The sequence below is a fragment of the Rhinopithecus roxellana genome, chromosome 2 (genome assembly GCF_007565055.1).
Source record: "Rhinopithecus roxellana isolate Shanxi Qingling chromosome 2, ASM756505v1, whole genome shotgun sequence".
NCBI classification, from domain to species: Eukaryota; Metazoa; Chordata; class Mammalia; order Primates; family Cercopithecidae; genus Rhinopithecus; species Rhinopithecus roxellana.
In genome coordinates, this window is record NC_044550.1 from 24,943,375 (window position 1) to 24,967,877 (window position 24,503).

Sequence of the window (24,503 nt, forward strand, 5' to 3'; positions counted from 1 at the left end):
CGAGACCATCCTGGCTAACACGGTGAAACCCCATCTCTACTAAAAATACAAAAAAAAATTAGCCGGGCATGGTGGCAGGTGCCTGTAGTTCCAGCTACTCCGGAGGCTGAGGCAGGAGAATGGCGTGAACCCAGGGGGCGGAGTTTGCAGTGAGCCGAGATTGGGCCACTGCACTCCAGCCTGGGGGACAGAGCGAGACTCCGTGTCAAAAAAAAAAAAAAATTAGCTGGGTATGGTGGTGTGCACCTGTGGTTCCAGCTACTCGGGAGGCTGAAGCAGGAGGATTGCTTGAGGCTGGAAGGCAAGGTTGCAGTGAGCCAAGACCGCTCCACTGCACTCCAGCCTGGGCAACAGAGTGAGATCCTGTCTCAAAAAAAAGAAGATTGTCATCTCCCACTTTTAAAACTCAGTTTTGATCTGAAATTAGAATTAAAGTTACTGTTCAAAAACTAGAACATATGAAAAATAACAAATCTTGAATGAGATATTTAGTATGAAAATTCACAGTATAATGTATCATACTCTCACAATTCTACTACTTACATGAAGCAGCAATCGTAATACAATAAAAACTCAACAGCCATACCTATGAGGCAAGATGTGAAAGTCTGCTTATAATGAGCAGGAGACTGAAAAACAGCTGGTATGTAAATTTGCCTTTGGGGAAGATAAGCAGATTTTATTTTCTGCCCACTTGGAAAACATAGCTCAGAGCCACTTATCTCCTGCAATGGAATAATTCAAGTTATCATAGCAACTCCAGAAAAATACTGTTTACTAAAAAGTAAATTATTTTTCATAGACTTATTTTTTTAATTAATTCTTTTGATTTCTAGGATTCTTGAAAATTACTTTCAAATTTTAAATGAGAAACCAAATACAGCAAGAATACCTACAAATGGCATTTTTAACCCTAAATAAGAGTAACTTTTCTTATCTGCCCCTTAATAAGTTTTTATATATTTTTTGCTAGGAAAAGTTTAACTGATGTGAATGGATCATTATGCATCTTTATTTCTGGTTATGACTATAATAAGGATTATTCAAAATTAACGTGAAATAAGATGCACCTTTACCCCAATGATGACTTAATCAGCAAACACAATTGACAGTCAAAAGTAAAAACAATCATTGCAATGGTAGTAGTGATGGAAACAAAAATAGGAGCTATCACTTATTAAGTATTGATAATGTACCAGACACTGTACCAGATACTTTCAAATAAATCATTTCATTCAATGTTCACTACTATTACGAGAGATTTTAAGTAAAAGATGATGTGACTGCAGCTCAGAGTTAGGAAAAGCCATCTGTTCAAATTGCTCCTATGCAGTATATTTTGTTAATTCTTTTGTTGAAATTCAGACAATAACTATTGGAAAAATGTACAAGACTGGTACATTTCCTCACCTGTAAATCCTTTACACTATAGTTGTAGCAGGTAGACCCTCCTAATACATTTTTAATTTCCTCTGTCTTAGAAGTCTGCTTTAAATTCAGAGAAAGTACTTTCTTTCTGGAAACCAATTCTTGACTGCTAAAATCCTGCTGCTGTTGATAGAGCATGCCTTTTATCATTTGCAAATGCACAGAGTTTAAAGAGTTTTCATTGATAACATCACTCTGTCTTTTACTTGTGTCTCTAAAATGCATCCCAGAAACAGCCTCAGCAGAAAAGCCATCAGTTATTCTCTTATCAGCTCTGTCTGGAGTAGTCACATTGCATTGGGATGTGTTTTGATATTTCAGCCACTTGCTCTGAGTAGACATATTATTGAGAAGTGTAACATCCCCTGGAGTCACTTCCCCAGATTCTTCAGAGAAAGAGGTTTCATTTTGGTCCTCAGGCTCAATGCTAAAAGGAAGAACTGCTGACTTTTCACACAAGTGGAGCATGGGGGAACCAGAAGACTTGTACGTGTTAGAGTTGATCATACACAAATGAGAGTCTAAGTCAGCTGGCCCATCAGTAGGTGGCAAAGTAATAAGTGGAACCTGGGTTCTACTTACTAATGAAAGCCTTTGAAGGTTCTCATTCTTCAGAGAACTGGATTTTTTCATCCCTGAAAAAACAGAATGCTGATTAAATAAAAATGTTCTACTAGTTATCACCTAGGCTCTAGAAAACAGTGGGTATACAAAAGCAAAAAGTAGCAACTTGCCCTGAAAAAAAAAATCATATTATTTTGTTTCCTTAAAAAAAATTAATGGTTTTAATCTCAAAGAAAAAGATTTCAAAGCTTAATTCATATATACTGAAACATTTTTAGGGTTGATGAAGTCCCTCTTTTTCTTCTTCTCTTTAACTAATGATTATTTTCCTAATTACTAAATTATGTTTATATAGCACTTAACGTTTTCAAAGCACTTTAAAGCTAACGACAACCAAAAAATGCATCATTCTCATTTTACAAATGAGATTACAAAGGCTTAGAGGTAGCATAACTACAAAGTGGCAGAGTCAGGATAAGAACCTAGACTAGCCGGGCGCGGTGGCTCAAGCCTGTAATCCCAGCACTTTGGGAGGCTGAGACGGGCAGATCACGAGGTCAGGAGATCGAGACCATCCTGGCTAACACGGTGAAACCCCGTCTCTACTAAAAAAACAAAAAACTAGCCGGGCGAGGTGGCGGGCGCCTGTAATCCCAGCCACTTGGGAGGCTGAGGCAGGAGAATGGCGTGAACCCGGGAGGCGGAGCTTGCAGTGAGCTGAGATCCGGCCACTCCAGCCTGGGCGACAGAGCGAGACTCCGTCTCAAAAAAAAAAAAAAAAAAAAGAACCTAGACTAGTTTTTTATATCTACTTTCATTCTTTCTCCAGAGACTGAAATTCATGGTTCATTTATATGACTATGTGATTGTAACTTCCTTTAGATATTTTTACACTCATGAATTATGTTACCCTTCAGAGTAAAAAATATTTTAGCTTTTTTTTGATCTAATGGTGTTTGATAAGAGTAGAATTCTGGTAAACTCATGGCAAATTCTGTCTGAAAAAGTTTAATGATTCTAATGATTCTTTGTGTGTCAGCAGCTTTAGTGATATATTCCTAAAAATCTAAGAAGCAATAAATATTTGTTGAATATATAAAAAAATGAATAATACTGCATCAGAATTATGCAAGCTGATAGTTTTTATCTGACAATACTATGGATACCTATTTTATAATAATGTACCTTCCTGACAGAGTTTTTGTTTTGCTGTTAATACACTCTGGAGATCATCTGGAAAGTAGCAGAGCAGTAGGTGAGCCAGTGAATATTCTTTTATAAAGTGCTATGTTGTAATTCTAACAAGTCAATCAAGTAACACTGAAAGAAAAGTTAAAAATCCATTAAACTAAAAGATTCATGGTATAACTGTGAAAATCATCTACTGTTCATTACCATATCACTTGTTCTTGAATACCCACTCCCGTCCGTGTATTTGATTCTTCTCTACCTTGTTGTCTTCTACCAAGCACACCCATAAAATCTTCTCTAACCCAACTACCAATTCACATTACAAAATTTTTTGTATCATCCATCCAAAATCAAAAAAATTATCTACAACTCACCCCTCACCCAACATAAATTCAGAATCAGGGGAAGATATATTGATAAGATTATAAGAAAAGAGAGAAGAAAAGAAATTTTAGTGAAAGGGATCCTAGAGAATAGTATTATATTCATCAAAAAGCAGAAGCTGACTCATAGTGAAGGGCCAAAATATATGAAAACCCAGAGTCCTAGGCATGCAAGTATGGAACAGCAGTTGAAGAGTTCAGGATCCCAAAGCAAAAAGAGAAACTAAGAGGTTATGCTAAAGTCAACCAACGGTGTTGATGAGACATTTGCAATGAGTCATTCCTCTGGAACAGGAAGGGGCTATAAAGGGGTCAGATGCTGCAGTTACAGCTGTGAGAAGTACCGACAATGGTAGAAGATACTTTCAGGGGTCTGTGTTGACAAAGTTGGGAGGAGAAACAAGAAGGAACTAGATAGCTAGAAGGGAATATTGTACCTGGAATAGCTATCTATGATAGAAAAAGTTCAAAGGAAGAAAAGTTATGGAAAGGCTTCAAGGGGTATGACACTGAATCTGGTTCTAAGATATATTTACTGTAATAATCTCTCAAATAAAAAATTTCATCTCTTAAATGAATAGACAGATATTAGAGCAATATGGTAACGACTACCCTCCAAGTTGAGAAAATGAAGATCATCAGGTAAAGTTCTTGCTTTCAGGGACGTCTCAGAGAATTCTACCATGAAGTCTTCATCTCTTGAGTTCAAAGAAAAGGTAGAAATAGGGCTCAACGTAGAGACGTTTTGTTCTGGTGATGTCACCTACACAGAAAGAAGAATCAAAACTACAGACCAAAATCTTCTGATTTTTTTCTTTAGTTTGAATGAATTCTAGTAATCTATATTATAAAAATAATGATTTAAAGCACATTATGTAGAGCTATGGTGGGGGCAACAACTATAAAACTTCTTCCAAAAAGGACGGGATAAATTTACTAAAATCAACAAGAATAACAGTAAAATATAGAGCAAAAAATCTTTCAGATTTATTTGAAGTGGGTCAGATTTTGATTTGGACTGGTCTGGGTTATTAGGATTTGGTCCTGAAGATCAATTGCCATTCTAAGGGGCTCGGGCCAAATTAGACCTAATGTTTATAGCTGTGAAGGTCTAAATCCCTGCAGACTCAAGGACTGAACAGTTTTCTCTTATGTCCTCAAGTCCATAGTTGATCTAAACTTCAAGACATTGCTCCAAAATGAAGTGAAATTTAAAAATATATCCCAGCTATACAGTTCATATGTTATTCTTGTTAGAACAGCATTTAATTTTGCTGCTACTTCTTCCAGAAATTAATCATCTTAAAATCTAATATGATGAGCAAATATATATACAATATATATATTTGTATAAGCACAGGGGCCGGGCGCAGTGGCTCAAGCCTGTAATCCCAGCACTTTGGGAGGCTGAGACGGGCGGATCACGAGGTCAGGAGATCGAGACCATCCTGGCTAACATGGTGAAACCCCGTCTCTACTAAAAATACAAAAAACTAGTTGGGCGAGGTGGTGGGTGCCTGTAGTCCCAGCTACTCGGGAGGCTGAGGCAGGAGAATGGCATAAACCCGGGAGGCGGAGCTTGCAGTGAGCTGTGATCCGGCCACCGCACTCCAGCCTGGGCAACAGAGCGAGACTCCGTCTCAAAAAAAAAAAAAAAAAATTCTTTGACAAGCACAGAATAAAAGAATAAAATTTGGAAGAATACATACCATATTGTTAGAGTGGATTCAGATGGGAATGGAATTGGGGGAAAAGCTCTTTTACTTATAACTTCATACTCTTGTAAATGATTTGAACTTGCTAAAATGAGTATGTTAGTGAGTGTATGATATTTTCCTTAATAAATGACAATAGCCAGGCACAGTGGCTCACTCCTGTAATCCCAGCATTTTGGGAGGCTGAGACGGGTGGATCACCTGAGGTCAGACATTCGAGACCAGCCTGGGCAACACAGTGAAACCCTGTCTCTACCAAAACACAAAAAATTAGCCAGGCATGGTGTCGTGCTCCTGTAATCCCAGCTACTCGTGAGGCTGAGACAGGGGAACCGCTTGAACCTGGGAAGCGAGGTTTCAGTGAGCTGAGATCACACCATTACACTCCAGCCTGGGCAACAGAGCAAGACTCCTTCTCAAAAAAAAAAAAAAAAAAAAGACAATAAAGATTCAAAGTTTATAAGCTTATATATACATTTTACAGCATTTTCTTGATTGGCTACTGGGTTCTGGGTGCTGTGCTAGGAAATAAAGATGTGAAAAAATACTCATGATCTCTGGACTCAAGGAGTTCAGTTCAGTGGAAGACAGACAAATGGGAAATTACAATCATCACCATAAAAATAGTTTTATTATATTTCTGAGTTCTTACTATATGCCAACACTAAATATTTTTAATTTGTTTAATCCTTATCACAACCATATGAGGTGGGTACTCTTATTTTCCTTATTTTACAACTGAGGGAAGTGAGAAAAAGAACAATTTAGCACTTAAATTTGCTTTATTCATCAAGCTTATAAAGGAGTTCAAATCTAGCCAATCTAGACTATATTGCCTCTTTAATAAAAATAACAGTAACAGGCAATACTTACTGAGTACAGTATTCCGTTCTGTTCCCCTACTACCCTCTCCACAAACTTGCCAGAGTTCTTTCTAAAATGTAAGTTTGATTATTTCACTCCTCTGATCAAAACCCTCCAATGCTCCCAATCTCTCTTAAAGTATGAGGCAGCTCTTACAAAGCCCTATGCAGCCCTACCTGATCAGCCCCTTACCTCCTGGTTAATCTCACTGCCTCTCAACCTCCCCCTCATTCATTCCATGGCAGCCTCCTTGCTGTTCTACACACCAGCCATCATTCTTCTGCCCCAAAACCTTTGCTCTTGCTATTCCCTGTGCCTGGAATGCCTTTTCCCTAGATATCTGCATGGCTCTCTCCCTCTCTTCACTCAGATCTTGACTCCAGTGTCATCTTATCAGACAGGCTTACCTTGCCTAAAATAGAACTCCATCCCATGTGTACTCCCTATCCCCCTACATACCAGTGTCATTCTTCAGAGCACTTAAGACACTCTGAGGTGCTGTATATTTATTTTCTGTCTCCTTTAACCAGAATGTAAGTTCTGTGAGGGAAAGATTGTGCCTTATTCACAAGCCTATCTCTAGACCAAGAACAGCGTAACATACAGGCATTGCTCAAGAAATATTTGTCAGGCCGGGCGCGGTGGCTCAAGCCTGTAATCCCAGCACTTTGGGAGGCCGAGACCAGCGGATCACGAGGTCAGGAGATCGAGACCATCCGGGCTAACCCGGTGAAACCCCGTCTCTACTAAAAAACACAAAAAACTAGCCGGGTGAGGTGGCGGGTGAAGCCCCGTCTCTACTAAAAAACACAAAAAACTAGCCGGGTGAGGTGGCGGGCGCCTGTAGTCCCAGCTACTTGGGAGGCTGAGGCAGGAGAATGGCGTGAACCTGGGAGGCGGAGCTTGCAGTGAGCTAAGATCCAGCCACTGCACTCCAGCCTGGGCAACAGAGTGAGACTCCGTCTCAAAAAAAAAAAACCAAAAAAACAAAAAAAAGAAATATTTGTCAAATGAGTGAGTGATTAAATATGCTTATCTTTTAACGAGTTTGCTACATACATGGTCTCCACTTTCTTACCTCTCATTCATTCCTTTTTGCTGTTGTTGTTGTTTTTTTGAGACCAAGTCTCACTCTGTTGCCCAGGCTGGAGTGTAGTGGCGTGATCTCGGCTCGCTGCAACCTCTGCCTACCAGGTATAAGCAATTCCTGTGCCTCAGGCTCCTGACTAGCTGGGACTACAGCTAATTTTTGTGTTTTCCGTAGAGACAGGGTTTCACCATGTTGACCAGGCTATTCTCAAACTTCTGACCTCAGGTGATCCACCCGACTCGGCCACCCAGAGGGCTGGGATTACAGGTGTGAGCCACCACGCCAGGCCTCATTCACTCTTTGACTCTAAACTAATTCTAACCCTATTTCATTGAAATTGTTCTTGCCAAGGTCACCATTGCTAAATGAAATGGACATATTTCTGTCCTCATTTTATTGGGTGTCTCAATAATAATTCACATAACTAACTCCATCCCAATTCTTGATACAAATAAAACCCATTCTCTTCTCTCTCTATGCTCTCTTTAAATGAACCCACCCATTCTTATTGCTTTAAACTTTTCTTTGTGCAAATGACTGCACAAACATCTCCTCTAAATCAGACCCATGTACCCAACTTCTTACGTAGCATCTCTATTTTAGACGGTCTCACAAGTATTCCTTATTTATTCGTATGTATTCACCAAACCTGCTCCTCCCTGCTACAGAGAGAATTATGTACCCACAAAAATGTGTATGTTGAAGCCTTAACCTCCAATGTGATTATATTTGAAGACATGGCCTTTAGGAGACAATTAGGGTTAAATGAGGTCATAAGGGTGGGGCCCTTACTCAACTGAATTAGTTTCCTTACAAAGAGAGACAACAAAGATTTCTCTGTCTCTCTCTCTCTCTTCAAATGCACACAAAAAAAGGACACGTAAGAACAAGGGAGAAGGCAGCTATCTGTAAGCCATGAAGAGAGGCTCATGAGAAATAGAATTGGCTGGAACCTTGATCTTGGACTTCCAGCTTTCAGACTGTGAGAAAATTAAGTTCTGTTGTTTAAGTCATCTAACCTGTGGTAATTTGTTATGGCAACCCTAGCAAACTAATACAGTTCCCCATCTTGCTTTACTCAATGAAAATTGCCTCAGTCTGCCCAATTGTTTTTCTTCTCCCTTTCTTTCACTCTACTCCTTACATTTAATCCAGTAACATCCATGATTCCACCTCCAAGATTTGTCTTAAACCCATCAACTCCCAACAATTTGGGAAGCTGAGGCAGGAGGATTGTTTGAGCCCAGGAGTTCAAAACCAGCAGCAACCTGGTGAAACCCCATCTCTTAAAAAAAAAAATTTAAAAATTAGCTAGGCAGCCGGGAGTGGTGGCTGATGCCTGTAATCCCAGACCTTTGGGAGGCCAAGGCAGGCAGATCACTTGAGAACAGCCTGGCCAACATAGCAAATTGTTAAGCTAGTTCTAAATGTATATGCAACATACTAAAAATACAAAAAATTAGCCAGGCATGGTGGCGCATGCCTGTAGTTCCAGCTACTCGGGAGGCTGAGGCAGGAGAATTGCTTGAACCTAGGAGGCAGAGGTTGCCGTGAGCTGAGATCACGCCACTGTACTCCAGTCTGAGTGACAGAGCAAGACCTTGTCTAAAAAAAATTAGCTGGGCATAGTGGTGGGAACATGTAGTCCCAGCTACTTGAGAGTCTGAGGCAGGAAGATTGCTTGATTCCAAGAAGTTGAGGCTGCAGTAAGCCATGTTCATGCACTGCACTCCAGCCTCGGTAACAGAGTTAAGACTCTGTTTCAAAAAACAACAAAAAAAGACAAACTGATTCATCAAAGATACCACTAAGAGTGAAAAAGTACGTAAGGGTCAGGAAAGATATTTACAAAGCATACAACTGACAATGAGTATGTATCCAATTATATAAAGAATTCCAGAAAGTTTTTTAAAAGATAAGCACATCATGGCGCAAGCCTGTAATCCCAGCACTTTGGGAGGCCGAGACGGGCGGATCACAAGGTCAGGAGATCGAGACCATCCTGGCTAACATGGTGAAACCCCGTATCTACTAAAAAATACAAAAAACTAGCCGGGCGAGGTGGCGGGCGCCTGTAGTCCCAGCTACTCAGGAGGCTGAGGCAGGAGAATGGCATAAACCCGGGAGGTGGAGCTTGCAGTGAGCTGAGATTTGGCCACTGCACTCCAGCCCGGGCGACAGAGCGAGACTCCGTCTCAAAAAAAAAAAAAAAAAAAAAGATAAGCACATCAATTAAAAAATGAGGAAGAGGTCAGGCCTGGTGGCTCATGCTTGTAATCCCAGTATTTTGAGAGGCCGAAGCAGGCAGATCACCTGAGGTCAGGAGTTTGAGACCAGCCTGACCAACAAGGAGAAACCCCATGTCTACCAAAAATACAAAATTAGCCAGGCGAAGTGGCACATGCCTGTAATCCCAGGTACTCGGGAGGCTAAAGCAGGAGAATCGTTTGAACCCAGGAGGCAGAGGTTGCGGTGAGTCAAGATCACGCCATTGCACTCCAGTCTGGGCAACAAGAACAAAACTGCGTCTCAAAAAAAAAAGGAAGAAAGCCAAACAGGCACTACATCAAAGGCATACAAAAAAGGTCCCAACCTCACTATCAGGCAGGAAAATGCAAATTAAAATTACAACTGAAGTACCAGTATATACCCACCAGAACAGCTAAAATTGAAAACCAAAAACAGTCAGCATCAAGTGTTGGTAAAGATGTAGAGTGATGGGGACTCTCATACACTCCTAATGGAGATGTAAATTATAAATGCCACTTTGGAAACCAGTTTGGCATTCTGTACTAAAAGTAAATATATCCTATCCAGTGACTCAATGATGCTACTCCTGGGTAATATAACCAACAGAAGTATCTCACGTGTGTGTGTATATGTACATGTTCATGATGGTACTTGAATGTTCACAGCAGCAGTATCTGTAATAGTCCCTAAACACAAATAACATGAACATCTGAAGAATGGATAAATTGGGATACATTTATGCAACAGAATACTATACCAGCAATTAAAATGAATAAATTATAGCCACAGGCAACAACATAAATGAATTTCAAAACTGCAATATTAAACAAAAGAGGGCAGACACAAAGAATACACTGTGTATGATTCTATTTATATAAAGTTTTAAAGCAAAACTAATAGATGGTTACAAGTCAAGACAGTGGATATCTTAGGGAAAAGGGTAGTGACTGAAAAGGGGCAGAAGGAGAGCTTGTTGGATGCTGATAATGCTCTATTTGTTAAAGGTGGAGGTTATATGAGTATGTTCACTTTGTGGTGATTTACTTATTTGCTGTATGTATTATGCTTATTATGCTTTTTTTCTTTATTTCTTCTAATACGTATTATGCTTTAATAAAAAGGGAAATTTAAAAAAAATCTCTTTGATGAACACTGTTTCAAATACATGCTTATCATTCTCATCTCATGACCTCTACTTTCATCCCCAGAAATCTGCCTTTGGTAGCAATTAGAGGTACTCAGTGTCATATTTAAAGACAGAAGGGGAATATCAGAAGAAAAAAAATCTATTAGATGTTAAACAGATGAGTATTTCTCTGTGTAATCTACCTGTTTGCTTTTATCATGAATTCCTAGTCTTCTCTGAAGTGAAAAGTAATCTACTAAACTCCCAATCCTAAAAAGGTAATATATCTTTCAAGTAAAATACTTTTGTTATTTAGTTTTACTTGCGCTATTTTGCTTCTTGTCAATTTACTGTACTCCTTTTTAACTTATAACTGTACAAACAACTATATTATTTTTACAAAATGTAGTATTAACAGAAAGAAAATGATTTGGCAAAATGCAACTATAAAAATATTTTTACCTGCAAGAAGCCAATCTGCATACACGTGCTAGGTAACTCTGGTGTCTCTGTCATAAAGTTTTCATACTCAGTGCTGTCTGGAAACTGACTGCATCCTAGCTGTGACTTGTGTCCTCTGACCATTACACCACTAGTAGCTGATCCTTTTACTTGATGTCCTTGAAACTCAACAGGCTACAGATAAATCATTAAAAATAAGAACTGCATAACTATATATTGACACATATATTCACAAAGTAAACACACAGAACATAATACCTAATTCACTTCTTATAACAGGAATTATTGTAAATAATTACCAGGAACTAATGCTGAAAACCAGGAAATTCTCCTCTTATCCTAAAACATATGTATGGGTAACAAATTCAAAGGGCATTGATTTAACTGCATTTAACTTCAACATTAAAAAGTATGATTTAGGCTGGGCATGGTGGCTCACGTCTGTAATTCCTGCACTTTGGGAGGCCAAGGTGGGTGGATCACTTGAGGTCAGGCGTTAAAGATCAGCCTGACCAACACTATCTCTACTAAAAATAAAAAAACTAGCCAGGCGTGGTGGTAGGCGCCTGTATCCCAGCCACTCAGGAGGCTGAGGCCGGAGAATTGCTTGAACCAAGGAGGCGGAGGTTGCAGTGAGCCAACTTCGCACCACTGTACTCCAGCCTGGGTGACACAGAGAGACTCCGTCTCAAAAAAAAAAAAAAAAAAAGTATGATTCATAGCCAATGAAGGGGAAAAAATGAATAAGTATAATTTTATTATAATCATAAAGATGAGTATAATAATGGGTAATTAAGCCAGAAATATTTAGTTGTTTCTCTATGCTTCCACTATATATTACACAACTATGTATTACATACAATACTGCATGTTATAGACTTACAACTTCATACTACAATGAAGTTTCTCCTTATTTCTACACTAACTGTACTTTAAGCCCCTTGAGAGCAGAGACTTTTTGCTTCATCTAGGTACCACCTATATTTAACAGTGTACTTGGTATACAGGAAGCAATCAATAAACAGCCGGTAACAGGGAAGAATGAGAAAGAACGCAAACAGCATTTCTCTTTACTTAGGGGTTTTGTAAAATATCAGGCTCAACTGCAGGATGGGTGGTGGACTCTGCCTCTCAGTAGAAAGATGTGACATCCTACTGCTCTGAGAGCAAAGCCTAAGAGTGTGATTCCAATGTAGACATGTTCCTTAGAGAGGTTCTTTCACTCAGTCTGTTTTCAGGCTTCAAATGGCTTTCTCTGCTGCCCCCTGGGGGGTTCTAGGATTTTTACTCCATACAAAGTAAAGCCTACCCAAAATGTGGAAAAATAAGACTGATAAGAGAGTCAAAGGAATGTAGATAAAGGATTAATTCATTTTTAACAAAATGACAGTAATATATAATTGAATATACTCATTCAAAAATGAAGAACTGTACCTTACACATTTGAAAGAAAAATCTAATTTAAATGCCCTTTAATAGGACTTTGGTGGAAAATACTCTTCTGAATTTAAAAATAAACATTGTAATAAAAATGAGTCTCAACTGTCAAAGATTCTATATATTTCTGCTTCTGCTTTGTCTGATGGGTAATGTATACTCCCCATAAGGAAACAGGTACATTGTTTTCCTTTTTTGTTTTTGAGACAGAATTTCGTTCTGTCACCCAGGCTGGAGTGCAGTGGCACAATGCGCAGTTGGCTTACTGCAACCTCCACCTCCCAGGTTCAAGTGATTCTCATGCCTCAGCCTCCAGAATAGCTGGTACTACAGGTGTGTACCACCACACCTGGCTAGTTTTTGTATTTTTAGTAGAGATGGGGTTTTGCCATGTTGGCCAGGTTGGTCTTGAACTCCTGGCTTCAAGTGATCCACCCGCCTTGGCCCCCCAAAGTACTGGGATTACAGGTGTGAGCCACCATGCCTGGCCAAAATAGGCACCTTGCCTTCTATGCTGCCATGTAGATCTCTTCCAGGGTGTATTGGGTTTTAGTAGTAGAACTGCTATTTACAAAACCCATCCATTTTTATGTTGTTGTCTTTGTTAATTTTTTACATAGAATAGGCAGCACTACTTAGAGCTTGGTTACATATACTTCCATATACTCAGAAGTATAAGTGGTAGAATAGACTATAATAAGTTAAAGGGTATAAAGATACTCATTTTTTTCCCCACAGAGTATTCATTAATTGTACTCTACATGACTTTGTGTCCAACCCCCAGTGTATCCTATGTATGGAGGGATAATGTAAACACTGTATTATTAGTTCATTAGTAGTATAGAGAAAGTTCAAGACCAAAAAAGGGATCAGGAGTCATTAGTTTTTCTTGTTCTTAAAACCATTTATTAGGCCGGGCGCGGTGGCTCAAGCCTGTAATCCCAGCACTTTGGGAGGCCGAGATGGGTAGATCACGAGGTCAGGAGATCGAGACCATCCTGGCTAACCCGGTGAAACCCCGTCTCTACTAAAAAAAATACAAAAAGCTAGCCGGGCGAGGTGGTGGGTGCCTGTAGTCCCAGCTACTTGGGAGGCTGAGGCAGGAGAATGGCATAAACCCGGGAGGCGGAGCTTGCAGTGAGCTGACATCCGGCCACTGCACTCCAGCCTGGGTGACAGAGCGAGACTCCGTCTCAAAAAAAAAAAACAGTTATTATGCTACTAACCTTCTGCCTGTGAAAACTCTGATAGTTTAGTTGTTGTTGTTGTTGTTTTTTTAAAAAAAAAAAAGAAAAAAGAAAAGAAAATATAGTTGGTTAAAGAAATTGATGTTCTTCACAAATTTTACCTTAGGGTCACAGGTTTTTCTCTCTATTTGTTTAGGAATAACAGCCAGAAAAGCAGTCTCTTCTTTACTTCCCAAGGAAGAGAACTAGGATAAAATACCAGTAAGTTATCTAGTTAGCTAGAATAGTTTCACAGGTGGTTCATGATTTTGATGGGAAAATAATTACAAAACAAGTTTGCCCTGTGAAAACACATTGCCATCTCTATCTTGCTTCTCTCTACACACACATACAAGCTATCTCTCCCTGGCAAAGGAGTACTTCAGCAAGTAAGTCACTATGCTAATTAATTTTAAAACTTAGCATGTTAGAAAATTCTGATTTTAAATTTTTAATTAAATCTTTGAACACTAGAAAAAAATGCCAGGTACAGCCGGGTGCAGTGGCTTACGCCTGTAATCCCAGCACTTTGGGAGGCCAAAGCAGGCGGATCACCTCAGGTCGGGAGTTCAAGACCAGCCTGACCAACATGGAGAAATCTCGTCTCTACTAAAAATACAAAATTAGCCAGGCGTAGTGGCATGTGCCTGTAATCCCAGCTACTAGGGAGGCTGAGGCAGGAGAATTGCTTGAACCCTTGAGGCGGAGATTCTGGTGAGCTGAGATCACGCTATTGTCCAGCCTGGCCAACAAAAGCAAAACTCCATCTCAAAAAAAAAAAAAAAAAGAAAAAAATGCCAGGTACATAATAAATCACCTGTCAAACCTAATACTATGTTAATGCAGATCATCTATTTTAAAATGAGCAAGAAATGAAAGGAAGAAAAATTAAAAACGTGCGATTGACTATTTGAAGAATGAATCACCTCCTAGCAATCACAAAACACATGATACTGACAACAGCAACAAGTCATTTTTAGTTCATCAAGTAATATAAAAAATAACCATAACTTTTCATATGACTTGGACAAAGAAAATGAATTCAACTACAAAAGCAATTGTTTAAATGTTTAACAAATACAGAGAAAGAACACTTTCCCAATAGACTGAAGAGGTAAACTAGCATATTTCTTCAAATGGTCACTTTCCTTTAATAACACTTATATATAAGCACAACTGCCAACCAATTAGCTCTTAAAAATATTCAACCTATATTTCAGAATTAGAATTTTCTTTTCCCTTTTTTTAGAGACAGGGTCTTGTTCTGTCACCCAGGCTGGACTGCAAGTGGCACAATCGTTGCTCACTGCAGCCTTGACCTCTGGGATCAAGTAATCCTCCTGCTTCAACCTCCTGAGTAACTGGGATTACAGGCATGTGCCACCACGCCACCTAATTATATCAACCTCCTGAGTAACTGGGATTACAGGCATGTGCCACCACGCCACCTAATTATTTTTATTTAAAAAAATTTTTTTAGAGATGGCGTCTCGCTGTATTGCCCAGACTGATCTCAAACTCCTGGCCTCAAATGATACTCCTGTCTTGGCTTCCCAAAGTGTTGGGATTACTGGTGTGAGCCACTGTGCCAAGCCAGAATTACAATTTTCCAAAATACAGTTTTCAAAATTAATTAGCATACTACTTTCTCTGCTGGAATAGTTCTTTTGCAATGTGTAGTTAATTATACTTTTAAAAATGAGGCAGAAGTGGCATTAAGGGTATCTTCAAAGAACACGCTGTTTTCAAAGTTCCTTCTATCACCAACATACATAAAGAGGTTGTTTCAGAGAGTTGTAGTAGGAAGAGCCATTATAAGCTGGGAACATGCCTATAATCCCAGCACTTTGGGAGGCAGAGGTTGGAGGATCACTTGAGGCCAGGAGTTTGAGACCAGCCTGAACAATATAGTCAGACTCCATCTCTACAAAATAAAAAAATAAAAAATAATTATCCAGCCATAGTACTGTGCACCTGTGGTCCCAGTTACTTGGGAGGCTGGAGGAGGATGGCTTGAGCACTGGAGGTCAAGGCTGCAGTGAGCTGTGACTGTGCCACTGCACTCTAGTCTGGGTGACAGAGTAAGAACCCATCTGAAAAAAGAAAAAAAAAAAGAGCCATCACAAAAATACTAATGTACTCCTATTTTAAAGCTAAAAACAGATTTAAATAATTTTTATTGCAAAAGATTATTGAGACCTTTTCATTACTGTGGGATGACAGCATATTTTTATTGTCTTGTTAAGAAGAGGGGGATCACACTATGTCACATTGTGTGGTCCAGGCTGGACTCTATCTTCTCAGCTCAAATGATCCTCCTGCCTCAGCCTCCTAAGTTACTGGGATTACAGGCACAGGCCACTGCTCCTGGTTTTAACAGACTTTTAAAAAATATGTGATATTTAAGTGGCAACTTATTCTGAGGGAAAAAATAGTGATAGTGATACCTGTCCTTAAAAAATTTTAAACCTAGGCCGGGCGTGGTGGCTCAGGCCTATAATCCCAGCACTTTGGGAGGCCAAGGCAGGCAGATCGCCTGAGGTGGGGAGCTCGAGATCAGCCTGACCAACACGGAGAAACCCCATCTCTACTAAAAAAATACAAAATTAGTGAGGCGTGGTGGTGCATGCCTGTCATCCCAGCTACTCAGAAGGCTGAGGGAGAAGAATTGCTTGAACCTGGGAGGCGGAGGTTGCGGTGAGCTGAGATCGTGCCATTGCACTCCCGCCTGGGTGACAAGAGTGAAACTCTGTCTCAAAAAAAAAAAAAAAAATTAAGCCTTATTTTTCCAAGTGAAAAAAAGACAAAAATGTGATCATTTGTAAGCTAAATTTTGTAGTTGCCAATTGTTTATAATTTTATATGTGTAATATTGTTACATAAGAATGAAAAATGGCAAGTAACCATAATACAGGTGTTTTCTTTTTATTTTGTTCTGTTTTAGGCAACAGAGCTGTAGGGGTTAATTGTCAATGACTCATGGGTTTGGTAATGTTTGCAAGTCTGCAAACTAACTTCATGGTAAATAATCTGTTATTTAACCAAATTATATTGATCATATAGTACGTTTATACTAAATGAATATCACTACAAATGATTTCAAAAACTGACAATATATAATACAAACATATATTTATTTATAAACTTAAAATTACACGCCATACCTATATATACAAATATAATTTGGCTAATTTTTTTTTTTTTTTTGATACAGAGTCTTACTCTGTCACCCAGGCTGGAGTGCAGTGGTGTCATATCGGCTCACTGTAAGCTCTGCCTCCCGGGTTCACGCCATTCTCCTGCCTCAGCCTTCCGAGTAGCTGGGACTACAGGTACTTGCCACCATGCCCAGCTAATTTTTTGTAGTTTGGTAGAGACGGGGTTTCACTATGTTAGCCAGGATGGTCTCTATCTCCTGACCTCATGATCCACCCGCCTCAGCCTTCCAAAGTGCTGGGATTACAGGCGTGAGCCACCGTGTCTAGTGGCTAATTTATATTTTAAATAACTTACCTGCAAAGACTGAAGTGGTTCACTTAGTTCAACTTCATCTTCTTTTAGTATCTTAGGAAGAGAATATTAATTTAGATAAACCAATAGGCAATAATAATTTAGAAAACAAAAATATAAATTTCGGTTAGACTTAAGAAATACTAGGGCTGGGCGTGGTAGCTCACGCCTGTAATCCTAGCACTTTGGGAGGCTGAGATGGGCGGATCACCTGAGGTCAGGAGTTCAAGACCAACCTGGCCAACATGGTGAAACCCTGTCTCTACTAAAAACACAAAAATTAGCTGGGTGTGGTGGCGCATCCCAGCTACTCAGGAGGCTGAGGTAGGAGAATCGCTTGAACCCGGGAGGAGGAGGGTGTAGTGGGCCAAGATTGCGCCACTGCACTACAGTCTGGGCGACAAGAGTGAGACTCCGTCTCACAAAGAAAAAAAAAAGAAATACTAGAACACCATCACTAATATGAAATAAAAACTGGCCAGGCATTGTGGCTCATACCTCTAACCCCAACACTTTAGAGGCTGGGGTTGGAGGACTGCTTGAGTCCATGAGTTTGAGACTAGCCTGGGGAATACAGTGAAACCCCATCTCTACAAAAAATACAAAAGTTACTTATGTGCTGGCATGCACCTGTAGTCCCAGCTACTCAGGAGGCTGAGGCAGGAGAATCGCTTGAGCCCAGGAGGTCAAGGCTGCAGGAGCCAATCACGCTACTGCAGTCCAGCCTGGGCAACAGAGCAATAACCCGTCTCAGAAGAAAAAAATACATAAAAAGTAAAATCCTGATAAAACAGTATTGTCACTTAGCAAGAATTTAAAAAGCTTGGAAGGGTACTAGTAAAAATGAAGTAAAATAAATATTCTAATTGTAAAACATTAAAATTTTTATATTTGAAAATGTCATGGCCAGACACAGTGGCTCATGCCTGTAATCCCAGCATTTTGGGAGGCCAAGGCAGGCGGATTACCTGAAGTCAGGAGTTCGAGACCAGCCTGGCAAACATGGCAAAACCCCGTCTCTACTAAAAATACAAAAATTAGCTGGCGCATGGTGGCGTGTGCCTGTAGTCCCAACTTCCAGGAGGCTAAGGCAGGAGAATCGCTTGAACCCAGGAGGCAGAGATTGCAGTGAGCCAAGATTGCACCACTGCATTCCAGCCTGGGCAATAGAGCAAGACTCTGTCGCAAAAAAAAGAAAGAAAAGAAAATATCAAGAACCCAAGAAAGAAAGTTGTTCCTAGCCTTCCAAATAATTACTTCTACTTCTGGAATCAAATCTAAGGAAAAAACTTAAAATGCAAACAATGATTTATGTGTAAAAACATTTATTAAAGGGTTACTTATAATAGCAAAATGCTGGAAATTATTTAAATGACCAAAACAGAGAACTATTTGTCCAAAGCACAAGACAAAGCATAGGATGGATGGTAAATAACTTTTAAAAGGTATGTTTAAGAAGAATTATTAATAATGTGAGGTAATACGATGATATTAAGGGGAAAGGATATAAAACTATTTATATACATCAATCTAACCATTTTTTTTAACTGGACACACAAAAAAATCTGGAAACATTAATAAATATTCTGAGAAATAGGGTAAATTTTATTTTTCTCTTCACTGTTTTCTATATTTAAAAAGAAAAAAATCAAGATTATTAAAAGGGGAAAAAAGGACCAGTAACAGAAAATAAAGAAAGATATAAAAAGGAAGCAAGTGAGGCCGGGCCTAGTGGCTCATGCCTGTAATCCCAGCACTTTGGCAGCCTGAGGCGGGTGGATCACTTGAGGTCAGGAGTTGGAGATCAGCCTGGCCAACATGGTGAAACTCCGTCTCTACTAAAAATACAAAAATTAGCTGGGAGTGGTGGTGCACACCTGTAATCCCAGCTACCTGGGAGGCTGGGGCAGGAGAATCACTTGAACCTGGGAGGTAGAGGCTGCAGTAAGCCAAGATGGTGTCACTGCACTCCAGCCTGGGCAAAAGAGACTCCATCTCAAAAAAAAATAAAAACAAAAATAAAAAGGAGGCAAGTGAAACATTCTACTTGCTTTTGTTCCAAACATGTCTGTAGAAAGACCAGTGCCATATAATGAAAGAAATGACCCTCCAGAAGTGCTAATGGCATCCCCATTGAGTTAGAAACAGTCATCTAGATGATTTATCCTAGAATTTCAATTCATCCTAATTAGAATTATTATTTTTTATATAACTACCATGGTTCCCAAACTGTGCAACAAGGTACTCTGAGGTGGCACAATGAACCCACAGGAGCTCCACAAGGTGTTTTACATGTAGGGAAACAGTATCACCTGACATCTGTCTGACACCTAATGAACTACTAACTCCAGGTCTGTTTCTATATCAGATCTTGCTACATTTCTTTCGATGACATCATGCCTTTGTGAAGCTGAGTTCTGAGAAACTGCTTTGATAAAAAGCAATTATCATAAGAAAATCAATGTGTAACAAGAAATAAGGTGGTGTTACCTAACCTATTCCAAGGTTTGAGAAGTCGTATAGTGCCCAACAGAGGGACACATTCCATTAGTAACTGTGGGGTTTTTTTGGTTTTGTTTTTGTTTTTTTTGAGATGGAGTCTCACTCTTGTTGCCCAGACTGGAGTACAATGGTGTGATCCTGGCTCACTGCAACCTCCGCCTCCCAGGTTCAAGCGATTCTCCTGCCTCGACCTCCTGAGTAGCTGAGATTATAGGCACATGCCACCATGCCTGGCTACTTTTTGTATTTTTAGTAGCGATGGGGTTTCACCACATTGGCTAGACTGATCTCGAACTCCTGACCTAAGGTATCTGCCTGCCTCGGCCTCCCAAAGTGCTGGGATTACAGGCGTGAGCCCCTGCGCCGAGCCATGTAACTGTATTTTTTAACAAACAAAATGCTAACATAGGAAATACTTGAGTTGCTTAATACTACTAACTACATAATAAACACAACTGTTAGGTATTTCTTCTGGCTGAGGAAGGCAATGAAAAAATTAGATACAGGAGGAGTCATGAACCAAGATAGCCTGGGACTATATTACTATAATTCTATTACAAATTATAGAAAGTTCTTATCAAAATAAAAGAACATATTCTTAGAGAAAAAACCTGTACCTGTTGACAATCCTTGTGCAGATGAGGAGACTTTGGTGAAACTACTGTAATAAATGGTTTCCTCACTGTAATGGAGAAAAGAAATAATCATATCATTGTTATATATAGCAGTACTCTAAAATTTAACTTATTCCTAAAACTGAAGCAAGGAATATAACTTAAATTTTAAGATCAGACGATCTTGGTTAATTGTTCAATTTAGAAAGTAGCATTTGAGGATTCACTGTACTGTTCTGTTTAGACTAAAACATTTTTATGATAAAAATTTAAAAATATTTAAAATGAAAGCCTTTTTACTTTCTAAGTCAATAGTAGGAATGTTTCCTTGTACTCCTTTTTTACACTAATTAAAAAATAAATACTAACCCAATAGTTAATAACCTATGCTAAAAATGCTAAAAATGCTAAAAATGAAGTACTGGACAACTGTTAGGAACAAGAAAGTCAAGACTCCCAGTATACTGTTGCTATGTGCAAACATAGACAAGAAAAACCGAGTCAGGCATGGTGGCTCAAGGCTGTAATCCCAGCGCTTTAGGAGGCCAAGGCAGGTAGATCACTTGAGGCCAGGATTTCAAGACCAGCGTGGCCAACATGGTGAGACCTCGTCTTTACTAAAAATACAAAAATTAACCAGACATGGTGGTGCACAACTGTAATCCCAGCTACTCGGGAAGCTGAGGCAGGAGAATCACTTGAACTCAGGAGGTGGAGGTTCCAGTGAACTAAGGTTGCGCCACTGCACTCCACCCAGGCCACAGCCTGGGTGACAGTGAGACCATGTCTCAAACAAAAGAAAAAAGAAAAACAGCACTTCATGCTATTTCTAGTCTATCTTAAACCCATTTTTACTATGGCTTAAGAAAAAAATTCTATATTCTAAAAAATTCACTCAACAATTATTTTCCAAGTGCAGTGTGCCAAAAACTAGGGAAACAGCAGTGAAGATGACAAAAAAAAATTCCTTGAAAAAAGAGAGACACAAAAGACAAATAACTAAACCAGACAAATTCAGACTATGATACAAAAGGGTATCTCATTGAACAGTGATATGATACAGAACGATTTTTGATACAGGAATTAGAAAAGTTTCTCATGGGAAGTAACATTTAAGTTGAGACTTGAAGAAAAAATTCAGCTATGACAAGGGTAAAAGTGTTCAGGTAAAAGGCTGAACACAAAACAGCAGAAAACTTGGCAAGTATGCAGAATGGAAAGGAGTGCAGGGTGGCTAGTTTTGCCAGCTTATCAGGTATCCATTTAAAAATAGAATTTTTTTTTCTTAAAAAAGTACATATTCAATCATCTCTCTCTTCTAAAATCACAAAAAGACTAATTTTAAGTGATAATTATGGCAAAAAATCATAGCTATAACTAGTGTAAACTTCATTTTTAGGCTATTGCTATTTATGATTTCATTATTTTCCTGCTAAAATTCAGAATAAAATAAACTAAACAATAATTTTGGAACTTGACATTTCTAAAGTTTTTTAAAAACACTGGATGAAAATTGATGTTGTTTTCCTTTACTGCCTTTGCTCCAGAAAAACATTCTAAATTAACATTTCTAAGCTATATACAATTATCTCACAACAAATTTAGAAATTTAACACTTTCACACATTCTAAATTGGTAGCAAAAGTTATTCTTCTCTAATTTTGCTTTAAACGTCATAAAAGTACGTTATACTCTAGTGATTCAATCTTCTCAAACTGTCTCAAGCAACCAACTTAATTCTTTTTAGAGAAATATATTTATATCAAAAAAGCGAATTTAGTCGATCATTACTCATGGATTCTGCCTACTCCCTACAGTTTATTTGTAACCCCTAAATCAGTATTTGCTATACTTTCATGGTCTTTGCAGACATACATAAAGCAGCAAAAAACAAATTGCCTGAAACGCATGTTCTCAAGGCAACACTCTGGCTTCTTGGTTTAGCTTATGTTGTAAACAATTATCTTTTTCATGGCCGTTTAGTGCCACATTTTTCATTTTTGTGCTATTTATTGGTAACTTCACTACTTAAAATGTCCCCAAAGAGGCCAGGTGCCGTGGCTCACATCTATAATCCCAGCACTTTGGGAGGCTGAGGTAGTCGGATCACCTGAGGTCAGTTCAAACCAGCCTGGCCAATATAGCGAAACCCCATCTCTAATAAAAAAATAAAAATTAGCTGGGTATGGTGGCACACGCCTGTAGTCCCAGCTCTTCGGGAGGCTGAAGTGGGAGAATTGCTTGAACCCAGGAGGCAGAGGTTGCAGTGAGCCAAGATCGCCCCACTGTACTCCAGCCCAGGCAATAAACTGAGACTCTGTGTCAAAAAAAAAAAAAAAAAAAAGGCCCCTAAGAATAGTGCTGTCTAGTGTTCCAAGGGCAAGACTGTGATATTCCTTATGAGTGTGTTAGGTAAGTTTTTTACAGGTAAGTTACATGGCTGTTGGCTATGAGTTCAATGTTAATGAACCAATAATATATATTAAATAAGGTTCTTTAAGCAGAAACATACATAAAACAAGGTTATGTATTCACAAATTAATGAAAATGTTCTGACCACAGGCTTGCAGGACCCTAACCCTGTATTTCCCATAGGAGCAAGGTTTATTGTTTACTAATTACATGTTTGCAGTGACTTCACAGAACTATTGCAAATAATCAGAATCAACTGTAATTTTCTTTCCAACTTGATGAGAGAAACAAGTTGGTTTCCCAAATTTTTTTTTTTTTTTTTTTTGAGATGGAGTCTTGCTCTGTCACCCAGGCTAAAGTGCAGTGACACAATCTCTACTCACTGCAACTTCCACCTCATAGGTTCAAGCTATTCTCCTGCCTCAGCCTCCCAGTAGCTAAGATTACAGGTCCCCACCACCACACCCGACTAATTTTTATATATTTTATTAGAGATGGGGTTTCACCATGTTGGCCAGGCTAATCTTGAACTCCTGACCTCTGGTGATCTGGCCACCTCAGCCTCCCAAAGTGCTGGGATTATAGGCGTGAGCCACCACCTGGTCTTCAAAACTAAATTCTATAATCCCTAAATCTTCACGCTAGAACTTTATGTTCTTATATGATATTATATAACTTTATCTACTCATATTTATTTTTCATTAAAGCTTTTTACTTTTTTTTTTTTTTTTTTTTTTTGAGATGGGAGTTTCACTCTTATTGCCCAGAAGTGCAATGGCGCAATTTCGGCTCACTGCAACCTCTACCTACCGGGTTCAAACGATTCTCCTGCCTCAGCCTCCCGAGTAGCTGGGATTACAGGTGCCTGCCACAATGCCCATCTAATTTTTTGTATTTTTAGTAGAGACATGGTTTCATCATGTTGGCCAGACTGGTCTCGAACTCCTGACCTCAGGTGACCCACCCACCTTGACCTCCCAAAGTGCTGGGATTACAGGCATGAGCTACCGTGTCCGGCTACTTTTAATATTTTAGAAAACAAACTAACAATTATCTTCAAACTTAACTACATTTCAAATAATCATTTTAGTAGGTACAATAAGTTATGTATATTTTTCTCAGGAATCACATGAGATACTCAAAGTTCAATTTTACCTTTTGAAAGTAGTGCATTGTTCATTTACATTCAAATGTATATTATTTACTATTATATTCTTTAAAATACAATGCTGTTGCCAGTGTACCATAAGGAAAGTCAAAAGATCAATGACATACTGAAAGAAAACATTTACAACATATATCATAAAGGGCTAATATCTCTAATATATAAAGAACTCTACAAATCAAGAATTAAAAAGCCAGACAAAGGGGTAGACAGAAAAGATAGTTCATGGAAAAATATATACAAACGATGTTTAAACATAAGATGCTCAATTTCACCTGTAGTAGTAAAAACACAAATTTAAAATAACACTGAAAAGGTCAGAAGTGGTGGCTCATGCCTGTAATGCCAGCACTCTGGGAGGCTGATGTGGGTGGATCACTTGAGGTCAGGAGTTCGAGACCAGCTTGACCAACATGGTGAAACCATCTCTACTAAAAATACACAATTAGCCAGGTGTGGTGGACACACCTGTAATCCCAGCTGAGGCAGGAGAATCGCTTGAACCTGGGAGGCAGAGTTTGCAGTGAGCTGAGATCACATCACTGCACTTCAGCCTGGACAAGA

At 39.1% G+C, this 24,503-nt stretch overlaps 1 protein-coding gene across 1 annotated transcript in view; it reads right to left on the reverse strand.

The window, feature by feature from the left end:
* Positions 1-24,503, reverse strand: part of ZGRF1 (zinc finger GRF-type containing 1) — an 81,992-nt gene that overhangs the window by 38,778 nt on the left and 18,711 nt on the right. Inside the window, exons 8-14 of the mRNA XM_030919037.1 lie at positions 20,366-20,430; positions 17,250-17,300; positions 13,859-13,942; positions 11,074-11,247; positions 4,179-4,329; positions 1,411-2,063; positions 587-725 (exon numbers count right to left, since the gene is read on the reverse strand). Of these exons, the coding sequence (XP_030774897.1) occupies positions 587-725; positions 1,411-2,063; positions 4,179-4,329; positions 11,074-11,247; positions 13,859-13,942; positions 17,250-17,300; positions 20,366-20,430 (1,317 nt within the window). The remainder of the gene's footprint in view (positions 1-586; positions 726-1,410; positions 2,064-4,178; positions 4,330-11,073; positions 11,248-13,858; positions 13,943-17,249; positions 17,301-20,365; positions 20,431-24,503) is intronic.